This window comes from Phyllopteryx taeniolatus, chromosome 6 (assembly GCF_024500385.1).
Source record: "Phyllopteryx taeniolatus isolate TA_2022b chromosome 6, UOR_Ptae_1.2, whole genome shotgun sequence".
NCBI lineage: Eukaryota > Metazoa > Chordata > Actinopteri > Syngnathiformes > Syngnathidae > Phyllopteryx > Phyllopteryx taeniolatus.
In genome coordinates, this window is record NC_084507.1 from 1,765,797 (window position 1) to 1,787,490 (window position 21,694).

General features: G+C 44.1%; 1 protein-coding gene across 2 annotated transcripts; it reads right to left on the reverse strand.

Moving 5' to 3' along the window:
- Nucleotides 1-1,549: 1,549 nt before the first annotated feature.
- LOC133479971 (melanocortin receptor 5-like) lies at nt 1,550-21,348 on the reverse strand. 2 transcript variants are annotated; one of them, XM_061777552.1, is made up of 6 exons: nt 21,209-21,348; nt 11,313-11,501; nt 10,823-10,929; nt 6,176-6,364; nt 2,381-2,769; nt 2,183-2,295 (listed from the first exon to the last, which is right to left on the reverse strand). In XM_061777552.1, coding segments are annotated over exons 2-6 (825 nt in total). In that variant the 5' UTR covers nt 11,451-11,501; nt 21,209-21,348; the 3' UTR covers nt 2,183-2,293. The 2 variants fall into 2 exon arrangements, with proteins under 2 accessions (XP_061633535.1, XP_061633536.1); XM_061777551.1 differs by having other exon boundaries at nt 1,550-2,769.
- Between the last annotated feature and the right edge of the window lie 346 nt (nt 21,349-21,694).

Here is a 21,694-nt window from a genome sequence, read left to right on the forward strand (position 1 = left end):
TGGATATAAAAAAGTCAACACACCCCTGTTTAAATGGCAGGTTTGTATGATTGTACACAAAAATGAGACCAAGATGAAAAAAAAAAATTAAAACATTTTTCAACTATTAGTTACCTATAACCCACACAACTCCTTCCATCCATTTTCCGTACTGCATATCCTCACTAGTGTTGCGGCCCCGCACAACTCAATTAATAAAGAATTAACAAGGAAGTAAAAATAAACAACTGAGATAACATGGTGGCACAAGTGCACACACCCTCATATAAATGGGGATGTTGCTGTAATAAAATTAAGCAATCACGTTTTAACTCATGTTAAGTGGGGGTCAGCCCACACGTACCACCATTTGAAGTGCCTCTGATTGACTCCAAATAAATTGAGGCGGGACATATGTACAATTCTCCCAAGTATTCAAATAAATGCCCCTCAAATATCAAAACACTTTGGGTGGCATTGATGACAGAGAGGGTTTCTTCTTTTTAAATATATGAATGATGAGGGGGAAAATGTGCTGCAGCAATAAGGTATTTTTTTTCGACTAGGGAAAAAGGGTATGTGCTTGAGCACCATATTAGGTGTGTGCACGTGTCTGGTAAGTCCCCACTGAACGCTCAGGTACCAAATGCACCACTAGTCAAAATTCTTTTAATTGCTTGTATTTCCAAATACAAACACGAATTAGGAACACGGCATTATCTATTTCAAATTCAAATATGAGGACAAATTGTTGCTATGTATTTATTGAAAAGTAAAGACAAAGGAATATTAGGCTGGTTAATGGTGTTGGAATGTTGTGGTTGTTTTTTTTTTTTTTAACCAACTCAAGGGGTATTGTGGAATGTAGACCAATAACCCTGGGCTGGAATAGTAGGTGCCAGAGGGGGTCAACTTCATGCCGACACAGATCCGAAGCAGTTTCAGAAACAGTAGTTGAACAACAAAATATTTTTTCAAGATTCACAGGAATGCAAAATGGTCATTTTTCTAATAGCATATTTCATTCCCCTCACTTTCTGCAAAGGAAGGTACTTTTTTTCTCATGTTTTGATTTAGAATTGAATGTGTAGTGTTCCCAGTGCATTTGCGTAAATGGAAATAACAGCTAATAAGGATTTTGCCCTTTACTCACTTTTTAAACACACTGCTATTAACTGATTATACACTTCTCTTTCGCAATACATGTGACTCCAGATGGAATTTCTGAGTGTCTACAACAACATGTCCTGTGGTTCTTCTGACAATATGATGCCTTGTTCGCGTGATTCTCTGTAGCTTATTTATCATCATCACTTTGAACATTCAGAACTACTTCAGTTAACATTCCTATATTTTTATGGTAATTACACCGGCATCTTATCTGTTTGTACCTTTAAGAATCTTGGTGGTTTCTACCATATTGTCAACAATCAAGTTCTTTTAAAATCGAGATAACATACATTTTTATTTCTATGTTATCATGATATTGTTTAAGTGTTTACAAACCATGGATCTGTCTGGGAAAAATGAAACAGTGAATCTCAACAAATGGATCTTTCAAACAACACTGTTGTGGTCATTACATGCACAGTTTATTACATATTTGCCCCCCTCTTTACCACCCAAAAATAGAGTTGGTGAACAATCTAACCTCTTTATTCAGGTGCATAATCATAAGGCTTTTGATTTATTATCATTTCATTCAACTAGTTTACATGCCCTGAGTATACTGTTTTAGTTCCTCTGATGCAACAGTTTGATTTTCTATAAGGTCATGTAACTGTAGTGTGTGTCATCCATCCATCCATCTTTACATTTTCTGTACCGCCTTATCCTCACGCAGGTCGCGGGCGTGCTGGAGCCTATCCCAGCTATCATAGGGCAGGAGGCAGGGTACACCCTGAACTGGTCGCCAGCCAATCGCAGGGCACATATAAGCAAACAACCATTCGCACTCGCATTCGCACCTACGGGCAATTGAGAGTCTTCAATCAACCTACCATGCATGTTTTTGGGATGTGGGAGGAAACCGGAGTGCCCAGAGAAAACCCACGTAGGCACGAGGAGAACATGCAAACTCCACACAGGCGGGGCCTTAGAACTGTGCTAACCAGTCGCCCACCGTGCTGCTGTGTGTCATACAGTCAATCTAATTCTACATAATGGCTTTTTAAAAAGTTCCAGTGTCAAATTTCTTTTCACTTTTCACTTTTTGTTGTTCAGCACTTTCCAGTCAGAGCACATATGCTAGTGTAGCAATTCCTAAGGTTAAAACAACAAAATAACTCCTTAAAGGTTTTCTTCATCTCCTGACTCCTGAAGGCATAGATCAATGGGTCAATGACAGAATTGCACATGATGAGGATTAGGTACATGTTAAAGTGGGACATGAAGCACCCACAGTAGAGGTTCCGTGGACAGGATATCATAAGGATGAGATGGAGGAAGAAGGGAGCCCAGCAGACGATGAAGATCCCAAGGAGAATGGTCAGTGTGATGGCGCCCTTCATGCTGGTCTGCTGATGGATGGTGTTGTAACCTGACAGGGCAGCAATGCGCTTGACATGTGAACGGGCCAGCATGAACATGTGGCTGTAAAGGGATGCCATTATGAGCAGCATGCTGAAGAACATGGCCACAAGACAGATGATGACAGACGTGGTATCGGAGTAGATAATAAAGATAATCCCACAGCCTGTGCAGAAGGTCCAGATTCCCCCAATGACGCAGCCAGCTCGCCGCACCGTTATGATGTTGTGGTATCTCAGTGCATAGAAAATAGTAATATACCTGCAGATAACAACAACAAAAACAACAACACGATGTTCATGTTACTTAATGATTTGGGAAGTAACACTTTTCAGCATGATTACTTTTACTTGAAGTAATGTAATGAATTACCTTTGATTACATTTTCTTACTTTTCTTAATTTTGAATGAATGCATCAACGGGACCCTTGGACAGCTCGAATGCGTAACGTGGGTCCCCCTTCCCATGGGCTCACCACCTGTGGGAGGGGCCATAGGGGTCGGGTGCAGTGTGAGCTGGGCGGTGGCCGAAGGCAGGGACCTTGGCGATACAGAAGCTGGCTCTAGGGACGTGGAATGTCACCTCTCTGGCAGGGAAGGAGCCCAAGCTGGTGTGTGAGGTCAAGAAGTTCTGACTTGATATAGTCGGGCTCGCCTCATCACACAGCTTGGGCTCTGGTACCAGTCCTCTCGAGAGGGATTGGACTCTCTTCCACTCTGGAGTTGCCCACGGTGACAGGCGCCGAGCAGGTGTGGGTATACTTATTGCCCCCCGACTCGGCGCCTGTACATTGCGGTTCATCCCGGTGGACAAGACGGTAGCCTCCCTCCGCCTTCGGGTGGTGGAACGGGTCCTGACTGTAGTTTGTGCCTATGCACCAAACAGCATTCCAGAGTACCCACCCTTTTTGGAGTCCTTGCAAGGGGTGCTGGCGAGCGCTCCCGCTGGGGACTCGTTCTGCTGGGGGACTTCAACGCTCACGTGGGCAAAGACAGTGAGACCTGGAAGGCCGTGATTGGGAGGAACACCCCCCCCCCCGATCAGAACCTGAGCGGTGTTCTGTTATTGGATTGTCCATCATAGCATAAGGGTGTCCACACGTGCACTTGCCACCAGGACATCCTAGGTCGCAATTCGATGATCGACTTTGTGGTCATGTCATCGGACTTGCGACCATATGTCTTGGATACTCGGGTGAAGAGAGGGGCGGAGCTGTCAACTGATCACCACCTGGTGGTGAGTTGGCTCCGATGGTGGGGGAAGATGGTGGGGGAAGATGCCGGGTTTATTGTAAGGGTTTGTTGGGAACGTCTGGCAGAATCCCCTGTCAGAAGGAGTTTCAACTCCCACCTCCATCAGAACTTCACCCACATCTCGGGAGAGGCGGGGGACATGTTCCGTGCCTCCATTGCTGAGGCAGCCGACCGGAGCTGTGGCTGTAAGGTGGTTGGTGCCTGTCGTGGGGGCAATCCCCGAACCCGTTGGGATGCCGTCAAGCTGAAGAAGGAGTTCTATCGGGTCTTTTGCCCTGTGGGACTCCTGCAGCTTTGGTGGTCGGTGAGGCAAAAACTGGGCATAGGAGGAGTTCGGTGAGGCCAAGGAAAAAGACTTCCGGACGGCTTCGAGGAAATTCTGGTCCACCATCCGGCGTCTCAGGAGGGGAAAGCAGTGCACCACCAACACTGTGTATAGTGGGAATGGGTGGCAGGGCCCCGGGGGTGGATGAGATTTGCCCGGAGTTCCTAAAGGCTCTGAATGTTGTGGGGTTGTCCTGGTTGACACGCGTCTGCAACATCGCGTGGACATCGGGGACAGTGCAGATTGGATTGGCAGACCGAGGTGGTCGTCCCCCTTTTAAGAAGGTGGACCGGAGGGTGTGTTCCAACTCCAGAGGGAACACACTCCTCAGCCTCCCTGGTAAGGTCTATTCAGGGGTGTTGGAGAGGAGGGTCCGTCGGGAAGTCAAATCTCAGATTCAGGAGGAGCAGTGTGGTTTTCGTTCTGTCCGTGGAACAGTGGACCAGCTCTACACCCTCGGCAGGGTCCTCGAGGGTGCATGGGAGTTCGCCCAACCAGTCTACATGTGTTTTGTGGACTTGGAGAAGGCGTTCGACACGTGTCCCTCGGGGAGTCCTGTGGGGGGGTGCTTCAGGAGTATGGGGTACCGAACCCCCTGATATGTACTATTCGGTCCCTGTACGACCGGTGTCAGAGCTTGGTCCAGATTGCCGGCAGTAAGTCGGACTCGTTTCCAGTAAGGGTTGGACTCCGCCAAGGCAGCCCTTTGTCACCGATTCTGTTCATAACTTTTATGGACAAAATATCTAGGCGCAGCCGAGGCGTAGAGGGGGTCCAATTTGATGGCCTCAGAATTGCATCTCTGCTTTTTGCAGAGGATGTGGTTCTGCCGGCATAATCAAGCCGTGATCTCCAATTCTCACTGGAGCGGTTCACAGCCAAGTGTGAAGCGGCTGGGATGAGAACAGCACCTCCAAATCTGAGACCATGGTCCTCAGTCGGAAAAGCGTGGCGTGCCCTCTCCGGGTCGGGGATGTGATCCTGCCCCAAGTGGAGGAGTTCAAGTATCTTGGGGTCTTGTTCATGAGTGAGGGAAGAATGGAACGGGAGATCGACAGGCGGATCGGTGCAGCGTCTGCAGAGATCCCGGATACAAGCGGCCGAAATGAGTTTCCTCCGCAGGGTCTCCAGGCTCTCCCTTAGAGATAGGGTGAGAAGCTCGGTAATCCGGGAGGATCTCCGAGTAGAGTCGCTGCTCCTCCACATCGAGAGGAGCCACATGAGGTGACTGGGGCATCTGATTCGGATGCCTCCCGGACGCCTGCCCGGGCACGCTCCACCGGGAGGAGACCCTGGGGACGACCCAGGACACGCTGGAGAGACTATGTCTCTCGGTGGCCTGGGAACGCCTCGGGATCCCATCGGAACAGCTGAAGGAAGTGGCTGGGGAGAGGGAAGTCTGGGCGTCCCTGCTAAAGCTACTGCCCCCACGACCAGACCTCGGATAAGCGGTAGAAAATGGATAGATGGATGGAAGGCAAAAGTCACAACAATGGTGGTGTTGTATGTGTGCCTTTAAGGGGTGTGGCCTAGTGAGTGACATAGAGAACATAGCTGGTTAGTCAGTTAGGCCCAGTACACACATAAAGACAATTAGGCTGTTTTTGTCTCGATTTTGCCCCTCCCCGACCAAGCGCGTCAAACACGAGAGTATCTTTTGTCTTATAAGATTATCCTATAAGAGTATCCTTAGGTCTGGTGTGTGTTAAGAGTGGATTTGTCCTGCTTTTAGGGTCTGAAACAGGTTGTAGAAGACAATCTTGACTATTGAACACATTCAATATTTACGACCAAAAATCATGTGTGTTGTTGAAGCCGAGTCAAGATGTGGTGAATTGTGAGGTGGAAGGGAATTTAACCTTCCGTGCATACCAAGACGTGTTTCTCCTCTGGTGAGATCACATGTGATCACACAAAAATTCTGTCTTGGAGGACTTTTTCCCAGATCGCCAGTGGAAGAGACTCTTTATGTCTATGGTATTGTGTGTTGAGACTATTGGAGCACACCACACACAATACAACCAAAACTGCTAAATGCCATATTTTTTTCTTCTGTTTGCTGAAGTAGAAGTTTATGATGTTTATTACCTGTCCACAGCGATGGCCACTAGACTGCACATTGATGCGACCACAGAGATGCAAATCATGGAATCAAAAATGTTGTCCATGTGGCGAATGAAGTGCTCCTCCACCACCAGCTGTCTGTTGTTGAGCAGGTAAATGACGACAGTTTCCCAGGCATTGGACACACTCACTAACATGTCAGCTACTGCCAAACTGCAAAAGCAAGACAGTTCATTACCTTAATGATGAAAGTGCAATTCATTAGAAAGTGAGACATGCCTCCCTTTGTATGTTAAGAAAATACACTTAATTATTTTCATAGTTCGTCTTTACGGACATGATCAGTTCCCTAATCACTTAATTATTTAAAATTTAGCGTAGCATATGGATTGCTTTGACATTTTTTTTCTCTACAGAAAGACATTTTACGGTCATGCTAGAAAATCCAGAGTTAAATTCTTACTTCTGAATCACAGCACTTTCAGGCTGCCCTCACAATGGAGGGTTTTATGAAACATTTCTTGGGCAACTCAACTTTCTGGGAATACAAACTCCCAAGATGTATGATTTTTTTTTTCTGTTGAGAAATAACGTGCTTAGCTTGGTACATTACAAGGGGTTTTTGTGTGCCTCCTTTTTTGCCTCTTCCACCGTTATGCCATATTAGCTAGCTTCAAGTCACTTTTAAGATTTCCGTTGAATTACCATTTCAAATGTCAGTGTGGCTGAATACCCCCCAAAAATATTTACCCTCTGTTATAGTGCACCATCCATCCATCCATGTTCTTTTACCGCTTATCCTCACTCGGGTTGCGGGCTGCTGGAGCCTATCCCAGCTATTTCTGGGCGGGAGGCGGGGTACACCCTGAACTGGTCGCCAGCCAATCGCAGGGCACATAGCACCCATTTGCTAAAATCATTTTCCTCACAGCACCCCATATTGACAATAAAAAAAACAGAATTGTTGAATATTTTTTTGCAGATTTATTTAATAAGCAAAACTGAAACATCACATGCCCACAAGTATTTGCTGTGACAATTGTAAAGTACATTTAAGTCAACAGCTGTCCATTTCTTCTGATCATCCCTGAGATGTTTCTAAACCTTCATTGAAGTCCATCTCTGTTTAATGGTATTGACTGGAGTTGATTGAGAACGGCATACACCTGCCTATATAAGAACTTACAGCTTATAGTGCATTTCAGAGCAAATGAGAATCGTGAGGTCGAAGGAACTGCCAGAAGAGCTCAGAGACAGAATTGTGCCAAAGCCCAGATCTGGCCAAGGTTACAAAAGAATTTCTGCTGCACTTAGGCTTCCTAACAGCAGAGTAGCCTCCATAATCCTTATATGGAAAACATTTAGGACGACCAGAACTCTTCCTCGAGCGAAATGAGCATTTGGGGGAGAAGAGCCTTGGTGAGACTTGTAGAGAAGAATCTAGATAGATCTGGAGCAGGTTTGTATCTGGTATTTCTCAGTTGTACATTGCTGCATTCATCTTTCCCCCAATTCGGACTCCCAGTTCCTTTTCATTCATTCATTCATTTTCCGTACCGTTTATCCTCACTAGGTTTGCAGGTGTGCTGGAGCCTATCCCAGCTGACTTTGGGCGAGAGGCGGGTACACTCTGAACTGGTCTCCAGCCAATCGCAGGGCACATATAAACAAACAACCATTGTCACTCACATTCACACCGACGGGCAACGTAGAGTCTTCAATTAACCTACCATGCATGTTTTTGGCATGTGGGAAGAAACCGGAGTACCCGGAGAAAACCCACGCAGGCACGGGGAGAACATGCAAACTCCACACAGGCGAGGATGGATTTGAACCCCTGTCCTCAGAAGTGTGAGGCAGATCTGCCAACCAGTCGGCCACCGTGCCGGCGACTCCCAGTTCCTGCTGCTGAAAAACATTCCCCTCAGCATGATGCTGCCACCACCATGCTTCACAGGAGGGTGGTTATTGGCCAAGTGACGTTTCCACCAAATATTGACAGCTAGCATTCACAGCAAAGAGTTCAATCTTTGGCTCTGCAGTATTGTGTTTGTCATGGTCTGAGAGTCATTCCGGTGCCTCTGGGCAAAATGGAAGAAGAAGAAGAATCATCTTTTATTGTCATGAACATGCATGCATGCATGCACATGAAATTTGTTCTCTGCATTTAACCCATCACAGTGAACACATACACAAGTTAGTGGAACACACTGGAGCAGGGGGCAGCTGAAGCGCCCGGGGAGCATTTCGGGCTATCAGTGTCTTGCTCAAGGACACCACAGCCGTGTGTCCGGGGGATGTTGACGGATAGTCCAGTCGGGGTTTTGAACCTAGGTCCCCCACGGTGGCAGGCGATGATCTTAACCATTGGGCCACGGCTGCCGGGTGCAGGGTGCTGTGATTTTTACTAAGGAGGGGCTTCTGTCTGGCCCCTCTAACATACAAGCCTGATTGGTGGACTGTTGATGTATTATTATGTATCCTTCCCCAGATCTGTGCCTGGAGACAATTCCTTTGACTCTTGGTTTGAACTTCACATCAAAGGCTGCAAATGCTTACAGTACGTACATGTGATTTCTTATTCATCAATTTACTTGTATTTCAATGAAACATCGACTAGGAATGCCACATTCTTGCATGAAAAAATTTGGTCTATTGCTGCCCAGGGCACACAAAGGTTGTAAGGCCCCTCGCCAAAAAACAACTGGCAGCAGGTGCTTGGGGTGTTGGGTATATGTGTCTGTGTGTGTGTCTCTGATGGATATTTGTTGCTGGGTGAAGGGGGGCTGATGGCAATCTTTTTCTTTTCAAAAATGGAAACGAAATTCTGGCGGCAGGGTGTATGACTGGTTAGCACATCTGCCTCACAGTTCTGAGGGCCCGGGTTCAAATCCGGCCTCGCTTGTGTGGAGTTTGCATGTTTTCCCCGTGCCTGCGTGGGTTTTCTTTGGGTACTCCGGTTTCCTCCCACATCCCAAAAACAGGCATCGTAGGTTAACTGAAGAACTCTAAATTGCCCGTAGGAGTGACTGTGATTGCGAATGGTTGTTTGTTTATGTTCCCTGCGATTGGCTGGCGACCAGTTCAGGGTGTACCCCGCCTCTTGCCCAGAGTCAGCTGGGATAGGCTCCAGCACGCCTGCGACCCTTGTGAGGATAAGCGGTTTGGAAAATGAATGAATGATTTACACACATTTTAAAAATAATGATTTATTCAAACAGATTGGAAAAAACTCTTGAAGACAGCATAACTTTCATACTGTATCTGTCCTCCTGATCTTATCCCAAACCATATTTTTTAACAAATACTATATTTGTATTCGGTGTATATTTTGGTTATTAATTTGATGTATGAGAGTGATGTGTCTCTGATAGTAGATAGTAGACAGTAAAAGGACGCTTCCTATAGATCTAGCTCATTATAATACGAATAAATGTGGTGTACTTGCGCATGTGCACATCTTCATACTACAGTTTAGAAAATGTGTTTTTCAGTATTTTGATGGGAACAATAGGCCTGATTCAACAATATGATTATGAGAATTGTCTTAAATATGTTTATGGAAAGATTGTAAAAAAATGTGAGTGGGAGTCAAAAGAGTTCTTAAAGACTTGTTATGCATTTTTTCACCATTTAAATCAGTTCCCAGGTGTCTATGACATGGTTTTGTCCAAATATCCCAAGGATAAAAGATGATAAAACGAACAAACAAACTCTCCCTTTTCAGACACTCATTAAAATCTCCCTCTGCGGTGTCGAAAGTTGTTGTTCATCTAAAAGCGGTCTCATGTAAACAAACAGGCCCAGAGTAAAAACTCAGAAAAATGGAAATTATTAGTTACCATTAACAATTTACGTGACTCATCTTCCTTTCCATAGCATTTTGCTTCCTATGTAAATCCTTCAAAAACTAAGCCAGCACACTTCGAAAAGTGAAAATGCAGTATCTGGATCATGTGTCACTGATAGCAGTGTCTGACCTCCTTGTATGTGCCGTTGGATCAATGACAAAGCAAACACATTGCTTTGTTGTTAGCATTGCGGAACCATATTCTTGATTTTTCTGATAGTTGGCCAGCAGTAATAAAAGTGAATTACCACCACCATCAGGTTCATAAGTGGAACATACAGATTAGCAGTGAAGTTGTGGTTCGCAGTGTTCCTAGTGTCAGTGCGCTTTAACGTACCATTTTTAAAAAATAATAATGAAAAAAAAAATTCAAAAACAACTAAATGATACAATGTATGCCAAGCTGTAGTCATAGTAAGCCCAATTTGTTGGAGACAAACTAAACTACTCTTCCTTTAAAAAGATAATAATAACCAACATTTCATTAACAATATCAGAGAGGTTCCCGCGACCCTTGTGAGGATAAGCGGCTCAGAAAATGGATGGATGGATATCAGAGAGGTATTAATTTTAAATCTACTGTGCAAAATTATTACTCCATCCATGTTAATAATCACAAATGAGAAATGCAATTGAGTATCTGATCTCAATTGCCTTACCTGGATAAATAAAGGTAAAAGAAACAAAAAAAAACTCAATCAAAACGGACTATTATTTATAGCAGTAGAATTTTTTTTTAAATACATTTTGTATTGGCTCTTTGTGCAAGTGGCCATAATGATATGGTTGATCTGTGTAACTTTTGGAAGTTGAGCCCTTACCTGCAGATGAAGAAGTACATGGGTGAATGAAGGTTTTTGTTCTTTACTATGGCTGTAATAACCAGGATATTCTCTAATAAGGAGATGATCCCCAAGGTCAGAAAGACCTGGGAGAGAGAGAGAGAGAGAGAGAGAGAAATAGCGCAAATTGAAGCATGCTGATCTTAAAAGGTTTTTCCCAGTGGATTTATGATGCCTCTGCTTAAATTTATGACCTCACAGACAGCATGTGTTTAAAAAAAAATCAGCTTTAAATGTACCATTCAAACAGTCTTGTGACTCATTAAAAAAAAAAGTTTTATGCCTATTATAAACCCTCAATGGGAAATTCAATTTAGAATTCCGCTGTATATTTTGTATTGCACACCACACACAGAACCAGATAACACACATGCGGGCATGCAAGGAGACATTCAGACCCCCAAATCAAAATCTGCCAGGATCTGCGCCGCGCCACAGATTATCTGTCTACGAAAATAGAGGGACTTACCTCCACAGCGATGTGGAGCTGCTCACATGCTACAGGTTTGCTTGTCCCAGCCTTGTCTGCCAGGCTGAAGTTGGAGAGGTACGGCAAAGTGGAGTTACCCGTGAACATCTCCTCTTTGTTGGAGGACCCAAGAGACATGTTCTGATCCAAATCACTGTTGCTCAAGTCGGAATGGCATTTTATTGCAGGCTGGCAGAAGACAGTAAATGTCTTAGTGTTATTTCAAGTACAATGTGAAATTGCACATTTTCTCTGCTGTAGATTGAAGTGAAAAACACTGATTTAAAACTACCAACACATTTGATGAGCCATAAAACTAAACAATACTGTAGCTTTACAGTATTTCTTCTAACTGCACATCATTCACACTGATTCATTATAGCCAGAATAGATACAGACACGCTTCCCCAGAATATTACTGAGTTTTTATTTTCTTTTCCAAAGAAAAATATATGCAATCATCTACTTCAGCAATGAATTTAATGCAAGCGATTCAAGACGTTTTGAAGGTGTCGGACTGGAATATTCTGCCATGGGCCAAGTCAGTGCCGAGATCTCAAGCCAAAAGCATACACAAGGCCTGCAGGCAGGATTTGGCCCTCCACATTTTATGAGATGCGCAAAAGCTGGCCACAAATTTTCCTTGGCTTCCATTTAAAACTAGTTAAAATGATAACAATCAAATGTGAGGGGAATTATGAAATTTGATGCAGCTCAGCTTTTGGCTAGCTAATGTCATTGCTAGCAACATGCTTTTGACAGAACATTAAACGTGTTAACTCATTTGAAACGACCACACACAAAATTTGAATATCAGTCTTCTTCTTTTCCTTTCGGCTTGTCCCGTTAGGGGTGGCCACAGCGTGTTATCCTTTTCCATGTATGCTTATCTCCTGCATCCTCCTCTCTAACACCAACTGCCCTCATGTCTTCCCTCACGACATCCATCAAGCTTCTCTTTGGTCTTCCTCTAACTCTCTTGCCTGGCAGCTCCATCCTCATCATCCTTCTATACTCATCATCTCTCCTCGGGACGTGTCCAAACCATCAAAGTCTCCTTTCTCTAACTTTGTCTCCAAAACATCAAACCTTGGCTGTCCCTCTGATGAGCTCATAATTTTATCCAACCTGGTCACTCCAAGAGCGAACCTCAACATCTTCATTTCTGCCACCTCCAGCTCTGCTTCCTGTTGTCTCTTCAGTGCCACTGTCTCTAATCCGTACATCATGGTTGGCCTCACCACTGTTTTATAAACTTTGCCCTTCATCCTAGCAGAGACTCTTCTGTCACATAACACACCTGACACCTTCCTCCACCTGTTCAAACCTGCTTGGACCCGTTTCTTCACTTCCTAACCACACTCACCATTGCTGTGGACTGTTGACCCCAAGTATTTAAAGTCCTCCACCCTTGCTAGCTCTTCTCCCTGTAGCCTCACTCTTCCCCCACCACCCCTCTCATTCATGCACATCAGAATCAGAATCATCTTTATTTGTCAAGTATGTCCAAAAAACACACAAGGAATTTGTCTCCGGTAGTTGGAGCTGCTCTAGTATGACAACAGACAGTCAATTTACAGAACACACATTCATTTTACTTCGGCTAATCTTCATTCATCTCCTTTCCAGTGCATGCCTCCATCTTTCTAACTGTTCCTCCACCTGCTTTCACTGCAGATCATGTCATCTGCAAACATCATGGCCCATGGGGATTCCAGTCTAACCTCATCTGTCAGCCTATCCATCACCACTGCAAACAAGAAGGGGCTCAGGGCTGATCCCTGATGCATCCCACCTCCACCTTGAACTCCTCTGTCACACATACAGCACACCTCATTGCTGTTCTGCTGCCCTCATACATGTCTTGTATTATTCTAACAAACTTCTCTGCCACTCCAGACTTCGCATGCAGTACCACAGTTCCTCTCTGGGTACTCTGTCATAGGCTTTCTCCAGATCCACAAAGACACAGTGTAGCTCCTTCTGACCTTCTCTGTACTTTTCCATCAACATCCTCAAGGCAAATAATGCATCTGTGGTACTCTTTCTAGGCATGAAACCATACTGTTGCTCGCAAATACTCACTTCTGTCCTGAGTCAAGCCTCCACTACTCTTTCCCATAAGTTCATTGTGTGGCTCATCGACTTTATTACTCTATGGTTCCCACAGCTCTGCACATCACCCTTGTTCTTAAAAATATGCACAAGCACACTTTTCCTCCATCCCTCAGGCATCTTCTCACCCACTAGAATTCTGTTCAACAACCTGGGCAAAAACTCCACAGCCACCTCTCCTAGATGCTTCCATACCTCCACAGGAATGTCATCAGGACCAACTGCTTTTTCATTTTTCATCCTCTTTAGTGCATTTATAACTCCCCCCGACTAATCATTGCTACTTCCTGGTCCACCACACTTGCCTTGTCTAATGTTCCTTCCTTCTCATTTTCCTCATTCATCAACTCCTCAAAGTATTCTTTCCATCTATCCAGCACACTACTTGCATCAACACATTCCCATCTATATCCTTAATCACCCTAACCTGCTGCACATCCTTCCCATCTCTGTCCCTCTGTCTGGCCAACCTGTATTGATCCTTTTCTCCTTCTTTAGTGTCCAACCTGGCATACATGTGATCAAAAGCCTCTTGTTTAGCCGTTGCCACCTCTACCTTCGCCCTATGTCGCATCTCAATGTAATCCTTTCTCTTCTCCTCAGTCCTCTCAGTGTCCCACTTCTTCTTTCCTTGTATGATTTCCTGTACTGTGAGGTTCCACCAACAAGTCTCCTTCTCTCCTTTCCTGCCAGAAGATACACCAAGTACTCTGCTGCCTGTCTATCTGATCACCTTGGCTGTAGTGGTCCAGTCTTCTGTAAGAAGAAGAAGAAGAAGAATCACCTTTTATTCTCATGAACATCCATGCATGCACACGAAACTTTTTCTCTGCATTTAACTCATCACAGTGAACACATACAAATGTTAGTGGAACACACTGGAGCAGGGGGCAGCTGAAGCGCCCGGGGAGCATTTCGGGGTATCAGTGTCTTGCTCAAGGACACCACAGCCTTGAGTCCGGGGGATGTTGGCGGATGGTCCAGTCGGGGTCTTGAACCTAGGTCCCCCACGGTGGCAGGCAATGATCTTAACCATTGGGCCACGGCTACTCCTCCTGTCCACCGAGAGTCTGTCTCATCACTTGTCGAAAAGCCGCACAACACTCTTCCTTTCTCAGCTTCCACCAAATGGTTCTCTGCTCTGCCTTTGTCTTCTTAAGCTTCATCCCCACCACCAGAGTCATCTTACACACCACCATCCTATGCTGTCGAGCCACACTGTCCCGTACCATTACCTTACAGTCAGTAACCTCCTTCAAATTACATCGTCTGCACAAGATGTAATTCACCTGCGTGCTTCTACCTCCGCTCTTGTAGGTCACCCTATGTTCCTGCCTCTTCTGAAAAAAAGTGTTCTCTACAACTTCCATCCTTTTTCCAAAGTCTACCACCATCTGTCCCCCCAAGTTCCTTTCCTGGATGCCGTACTTACCCATCACTTCTTCATCACCCCTATTTCCTTCACCAACATGTCCATTACAATCTGCACCAATCACGACTCTCTCTCTGTCTGGGATGCTCAGAACTGCTTCGTCTAGCTCCTTCCAGGATTTCTCTTTCACCTCTAGGTCACATCCTACCTGTGTGGCATAGCTGCTAATCATATAATACATAACACCCTCAATTTCAAGTTTCAGCCTCATCAATCCATCTGATACTCTTTTCCGCTCCAAGACATTCTTAGCTAACTCTTCCTTTAAAATAACCCCTACTCCATTTCGCTTTCGATCTACACCATGGTAAAATAATTTAAAGCCTGCCCCTAAACTTCTAGCCTTACTGCCTTTCCACCTGGTCACACAAGTGGGCGACCAACATCAACTCCGTCCTCAAAAAGGCCCAGCAGAGGATGTACTTCCTGCGGCTTCTGAGAAAGCACGGCCTGCCACAGGAGCTACTGAGGCAGTTCTACACAGCGGGCATCAAATCAGTCCTGTGTTCTTCCATCACAGTCTGGTTTGGTGCTGCTACAAAAAAGGACAAACTCCGACTGCAACGCACAATCAAAACTGCTGAAAGGATTGTCGGTACCCCCCTACCCACCCTTGAGGACTTGCACGCTGTCAGAACTAACTAAACTAACTTTTTGACATGAGTTCGTTGTCACATTTCTGTGGGGCCAATTATATATTACTCGTGCACTCACTGTATTAGTGTCGCCACGCTGCACTATTTGCATATCTGTTGTTGAGCAATACTAGCCACTCACGCCAGAGTACCATCTGCTCCATTTGCACACTGATTGAGGAGTATCTGCAACATTTGCACAATCAACATTGTCCCAGATTATCGCGCTACTCGTCACTTTAAACTGCATATACTCCTTGAAGTCTTTGCACAATGGTCATTGCACCGGACTATTGCAATATTCGTCATTCGAACTGCTCTAAGGGCTAGAGGACTCTGCATCTTTTGCACAAATGTCCCAAAAAAAATAATGTACCGGCATTGCCAGATAACTATTTTACTTTATTGCTCAGTGACTGTTTTTTGTCAATGTCTTTATGTCTCAAAAGTGTTCTCTGTTAATTGACTGTCTGTTGTCGTACTAGAGCGGCTCCAACTACCGGACACAAATTCCTTGTGTGTTTTTTGGACATACTTGGCAAATAAAGATGATTCTGATTCTGATTCTGATTTTGATGTCAACCAACTCCTGAGATTTTTCTGTCATAGTCCCAACATTCAAAGTGCCCACATTCAATTCTAGGCTCTGTGCTTCCTCTTCTTTTTCTGCCTAAGAACCCGCTTTCTACCTTTCCTTCGTCTTCGACCCACAGCAGCTGAATTTCCACCAGTGGCCTGCAGGTTAACGGTGCCAGGGCGGAGGTTGTTAACCTGGGCCACGACCGATCCGGTATGGAATTTTTTAGATGAACGCTCATATTTGTTTTAAGCCAGATGCCCTTTCTGATGCAACCCTTTGCATTTATCCGGGCTTGGGACCGGCTTACAGTTTGCACTGGCTTGTGCCCCCCGTAGGGCTGCATTACAAAATTTTAATATCAGTGTGGCATGAAAAAACAGCAGCGTTGTACAAGCACAACTTCCCGCGCAGGATTTAAAGTGCCTCGGTCGGGCTCCTCCAATGGAGCCAAAGCAATAACTGACATTACTATCTTAGTGTTCTTATAGCATGTTAATTCACACTGTTCAAACTGTTACTGTTGCCCTTGTCTGCATCCTTCATTTCTGAAAAAGAAGACTAGAAACTATAAAAGTCACATTGTAATTTCCTAAAATTAAAATATTTAAGCTGTTGATATTTCACTTTAATGTCATTAAACCTGTTCCAGTTTACACAAAACATGAACAGTTTGTTTTATATTTTGTTCCTTCAATTAACCAAATGTGAACCGAACCATGACTTTGAAACCAAGGTACAGAACCGCAAATTTTGGCATATAGTATGCCCCTTGTGATTATGTGGTTTCACCGTTGTAACTGCCACTTGAGGGCAACCATGACAACGATGAGCCTGTGATGAAAAGTTTTACACCCCTGCAACAAGGGCAACAGTGAGCCCGTTAAAATGGAGGTTCTAGGTAAAAGGGTTGTTATTCTTAAATGTTAATTAGGTTTTTGGTGAAACCTCTAGAAGTTAAAGATGCAAGTGCACAATTATGCCATCTTGGTTGTTTTATTTTTAAACTCACTGAGGTGGTGTATAAAGATAATATACAGTGGCTTGTAAAAGAAACCCTGTGTGTCCGCATCCTGTTTCTCAGCAATGACATATTTGAATCTTTCCTGCAGGGAAATTACCACCCTTTCCTAACTCATGACTTGTGAAGTCGACCCTGCAGCAGCGTCAGGTGACGGTTTCCTTCTTATGAAGCAGACACAAATAGTTAAGCATCGTAACACTTTCCAATGAAAAGCATCTCCTCCTTTTTTTTATACAAAGAAAGAGCATTGCATAATGTTATTTTAAGCAATGAAGGTGCTCATACTTTGCTCTTCTTGGCAGTTTATTTGTACAGATCCAAAATAATTAATGAAATTCAAGAGGAAAAAATGTTTTCTAAATATGCTTCTAAAGCATACATAAATATAAATATTTATTTTCCCTCCATTGAATATATTGTAAGGTGGTTAGCATGTCAGCTTCACGTACTGAGGTTCAACATTTAACTCTCTGTTCCAGCCATCAAATGTGGATATCAAATTTGCATAATCTCCCAATGCTTGCGCATGTCTTCTCGAGGTTCGTCAGCTTCCTCCCACATTATAAAAACGTGCATGTTAGATTAATTAAAGACTAAAGCGTCCATGGGTGTGAATGTGAGTGTGAATGGTTCTTTGTCTGTGTGTTCCCTGTGATTGACAGGTGACCATTCCAGGGTGTGTAATGACAATGACACTGTCAAGCAAGACAGTCACAAGTATGTGCAGTTCATTTTCTTGTCTTTCAGCACATGGTACAGTGGGTACGGAAAGTAGTCAGACCCCCTTAAATTTTTCACTCTCTGTTATATTGCAGCCATTTGCTAAAATCATTTAAGTTCATTGTTTTCCTCATCAATGTACACACAGCACACCATATTGACGGAAAAAAACAGAATTGTTTACATTTTTGCAGATTTATTTAAAAAAAAAAAAAAAAACGGAAATATCATACAGCCATAAGTATTCAGACCCTTTTCTGTGACAATCATATATTCAACTTGGGTGCTGTCCATTTCTTCTAATCATCCTTGAGATGGTTCTACACCTTCATTGGAGTCCATCTGTGTTTGATTATACTGATTGGACTTGACGAGGAAAGCCACACACCTGTCTATATAAGACCTTACAGCTCACAGTGCATGTCAAAGCAAATGAGAATCATGAGGTCAAAGGAACTGCCTGAGGAGCTCAGAGACAGAATTGTGGCAAGGCACAGATCTGGCCATGGTTACAAAAAATTTCTGCTGCACTTAAGGTTCCTAAGAGTGACCTCCATAATCCTTTAATGGAAGACGTTTGGGATGACCAGAACCCTTCCTAGAGCTGGCCGTCCCGCCAAACTGAGCAATCAGGGGAGAAGAGCCTTGGTGAAAAAGGTAAAGAAGAACTCAAAGATCATTGTGACAGAGCTCCAGAGATGCAGTCGGGAGATGGGAGAAAGTTCTAGAAAGTCAACCATCACTGCAGCCCTCCACCAGTCGGGGCTTCATGGCAGAGTGGGCCGACGGAAGCCTCTCCTCAGTTCAAGGCACAGGAAAGCCCGCATGGAGTTTGCTAAAAAAAAAACACCTGAAGGACTCCAAGATTGTAAGAAATAAGATTCTCTGGTCTGATGAGACCAAGATAGAACTTTTTGGCCTTAATTCTTAGCGGTATGTGTGGAGAAAACCAGGCAGTGCTCATCACCTGTCCAATACAGTCCCAACAGTGAAGAACGGTGGTGGCAGCATCATGCTGTGGGGGTGTTTTTCGGCTGCAGGGACAGGACGACTGGTTCCAATCGAAGGAAAGATGAATGCGGCCAAGTACAGGGATATCCTGGACGAAAAACTTCTCCAGAGTGCTCAGGACCTCAGACTGGGCCGAAGGTTCACCTTCCAACAAGACAATGACCCTAAGCACACAGCTAAAATAACGAAGAAGTGGCTTCAGAACAACTCTGTGACTGTTCTTCAATGGCCCACCCAGAGCCGTGACTTAAACCCAATTGAGCATCTCTGGAGAGACCTGAAAATGGCTGCCCACCAACGTTCACCATCCAACCTGACAGAACTGCAGAGGATCTGCAAGGAGGAATGGCAGAGGATCCCCAAATCCAGGTGTGAAAAACTTGTTGAATCGTTCCCAAAAAGACTCATGGCTGTATTAGCTCAAAAGGGTGCTTCTACTAAATACTGAGCAAAAGGTCTGAATACTTATGGCTGTGTGATATTTTAGTTTTTCTTTTTTAATAAATCTGCAAAAAATTCAACAATTCCGTTCATTTTGGGGTGCTGTGTGTACATTAATGAGAAAAAAATATGAACTTAAATGATTTTAGCAAATGGCTGTAATATAACAAAGAGTGAAAAATTTAAGGGGGTCTGACTACTTTCCGTACCCACTGTATCAAGTGCTGAAAGACAAGAAAAGGAACTGCACAAACTTGTGACTGTCTTGCTTGACAGTGTCAGGGTCTGAATACTTTCCGTACCCACAGTAAATGGACTGCACTTTTATAGCGCTTTATCGATACCATCACAGTGCCGAAAGCGCTTCACAAAGCCTCACATTCACCCACTCACACCCACATTCATACACCAATGGGCGACTGCTGCCATGCAAGGCGCTGCCAGGCCCACTGGGAGCATGGTAGGTTAATTGAAGACTCTAAATTGCCAGTAGGTGTGAATGTGCGTGCGAATGGTTGTCTGTTTATGTGTGCCCTGCGATTGGCTGGCCACCAGTTTAGGGTGTACCCCACCTCCTGGCCGAAGATAGCTGGGATAGGCTCCAGCACTCCCGCAACCCTTGTGAGGATAAGCGGCTCAGAAAATGGATGGATGGATGTCTTGCCCAAGGACACTTCGACACGCGAACAGTCGTAGCCGGGATTCGGACTAGTGACCCTTATCATCAAATTATGTTAACAACAACCATCCATGTATCCATCCATTTTCCATTGTTACAGTATATATTTAGCATGACTCAACCTTGGGTCTATGATGGAAAACGTATCTCTCTCGCATCGTGTGATGCACATTATTTAGTGATGGTTACAGCACATTGCATCGACAGATTTCTCTGATGCAGATCAGTTTTCAGTGCGCATTCATTGCTTATGCTGATGTTTTGACATAAAATATTCACAGAATGATACAAAAATGTAGAATTACAGACACGTACACACACGCACACACACACACACACACACACACACACCAGTACATGTTACAATTCTGCATTGTGCACAGTTGATTATGTGTTATTAAATTATGACTTAATCATGATACAAAATAATTGTCCGGACATGAACTTCTCTGAGTGACACTACCAAGAGGTGGGTGAGAGCATAACAGCTGATGAAATGATTTCTGGGATTTGTAGTATCGGTGGTGTATGCAGTTCTGGATTAACTGGCCAGTTTAAAAAAAAAATAAAAAAATTCTGCAGTTCAGAAAAAGGTCTAAAAAAGGCAAAGAAACATTTCCTTTCATTTTTGGCTAAACAGAACAATATGTTTAACTTTCCATCCTCCATTTCCATTCCTTTTAAAACGAAGGGGATCACCAGTGACACTGCGGCGCATGTGTATTTCAAGTTACCCTAACTCCTCGCTACTTCATGCAATTTTAATCATTCAAACTTCCCCTGAAAGCTGTGAAACTAATAAATATCTCTATTATTATGGTGCTAAAAGGGTTAAAGCATGTTTTTAACGTGATGAACCTCGATTTCTGCAGTGATTTAAAAAAAGACAATTGCCAACACTTTTACACCGATTGAAGCTATTGCATACTAAAGGAATCTCTTTTGTTGTTGTTGTTGTTCTTTTTTTTACCGAACAGACATTAGAATTGTTTTTGAGCTTCTGCTCACAAAGACAAAAGATGCATCATTTGTGATGCTGAGGTTACTCTGAATTAATTTCACCACCACCTTCCTGATCTACAAACAGTAAATAAACTGAATTCAACAACACTTTGTGCCCTGTACTTTAGTCCAGGTTTGGGTAATCACACAATGTCTAATCCAGATCACACGCTGTTCAGGTGAGTTTTGACCAATCGATATACAGTATTCTGAGTCGCTATTTTGAGTATGCTGCAGATGAACACAGATGAAGGACTCACCTCTTGCAGTAGCAGTGACTTAAATCTTCTCTTTAGTGTTTTAGTGGACTGATTGGATAGCGGATTCACGATCCATCAGAGTGAGCATGCTACGCGGTGAGGGTTTTAGAGAGAAAGAGAGATGGGAGGGTTCGTCAACCACCAACCCTCCTTTGATTATGTGAGCGAGAGCTTGTGTGTTTTGTGATGTCAGGAAACCCATGACTTCACAGTTGGTTGTAAAAGCCAGCTATAGACATCTTACTTATTGTTTGCTATATACTGTTGTGTGTGAGGAGCTTGAAGACTTCACTTGGAGCACAGGGGAGACTGTTCTGATGAGGGGTTACGCTTCGTTTACACTATGTTGCCATTTCAGGCCACAGTGGACAAAATGGGGTGGTTATGAAACAATACTGGGGGGTGGGATGGGTAAACTTGACATTGTGCTTGCCATGATGCCCGTCGATTTCATTGTTGCATGGCAGCCCTGTTTGCCCGAAACGT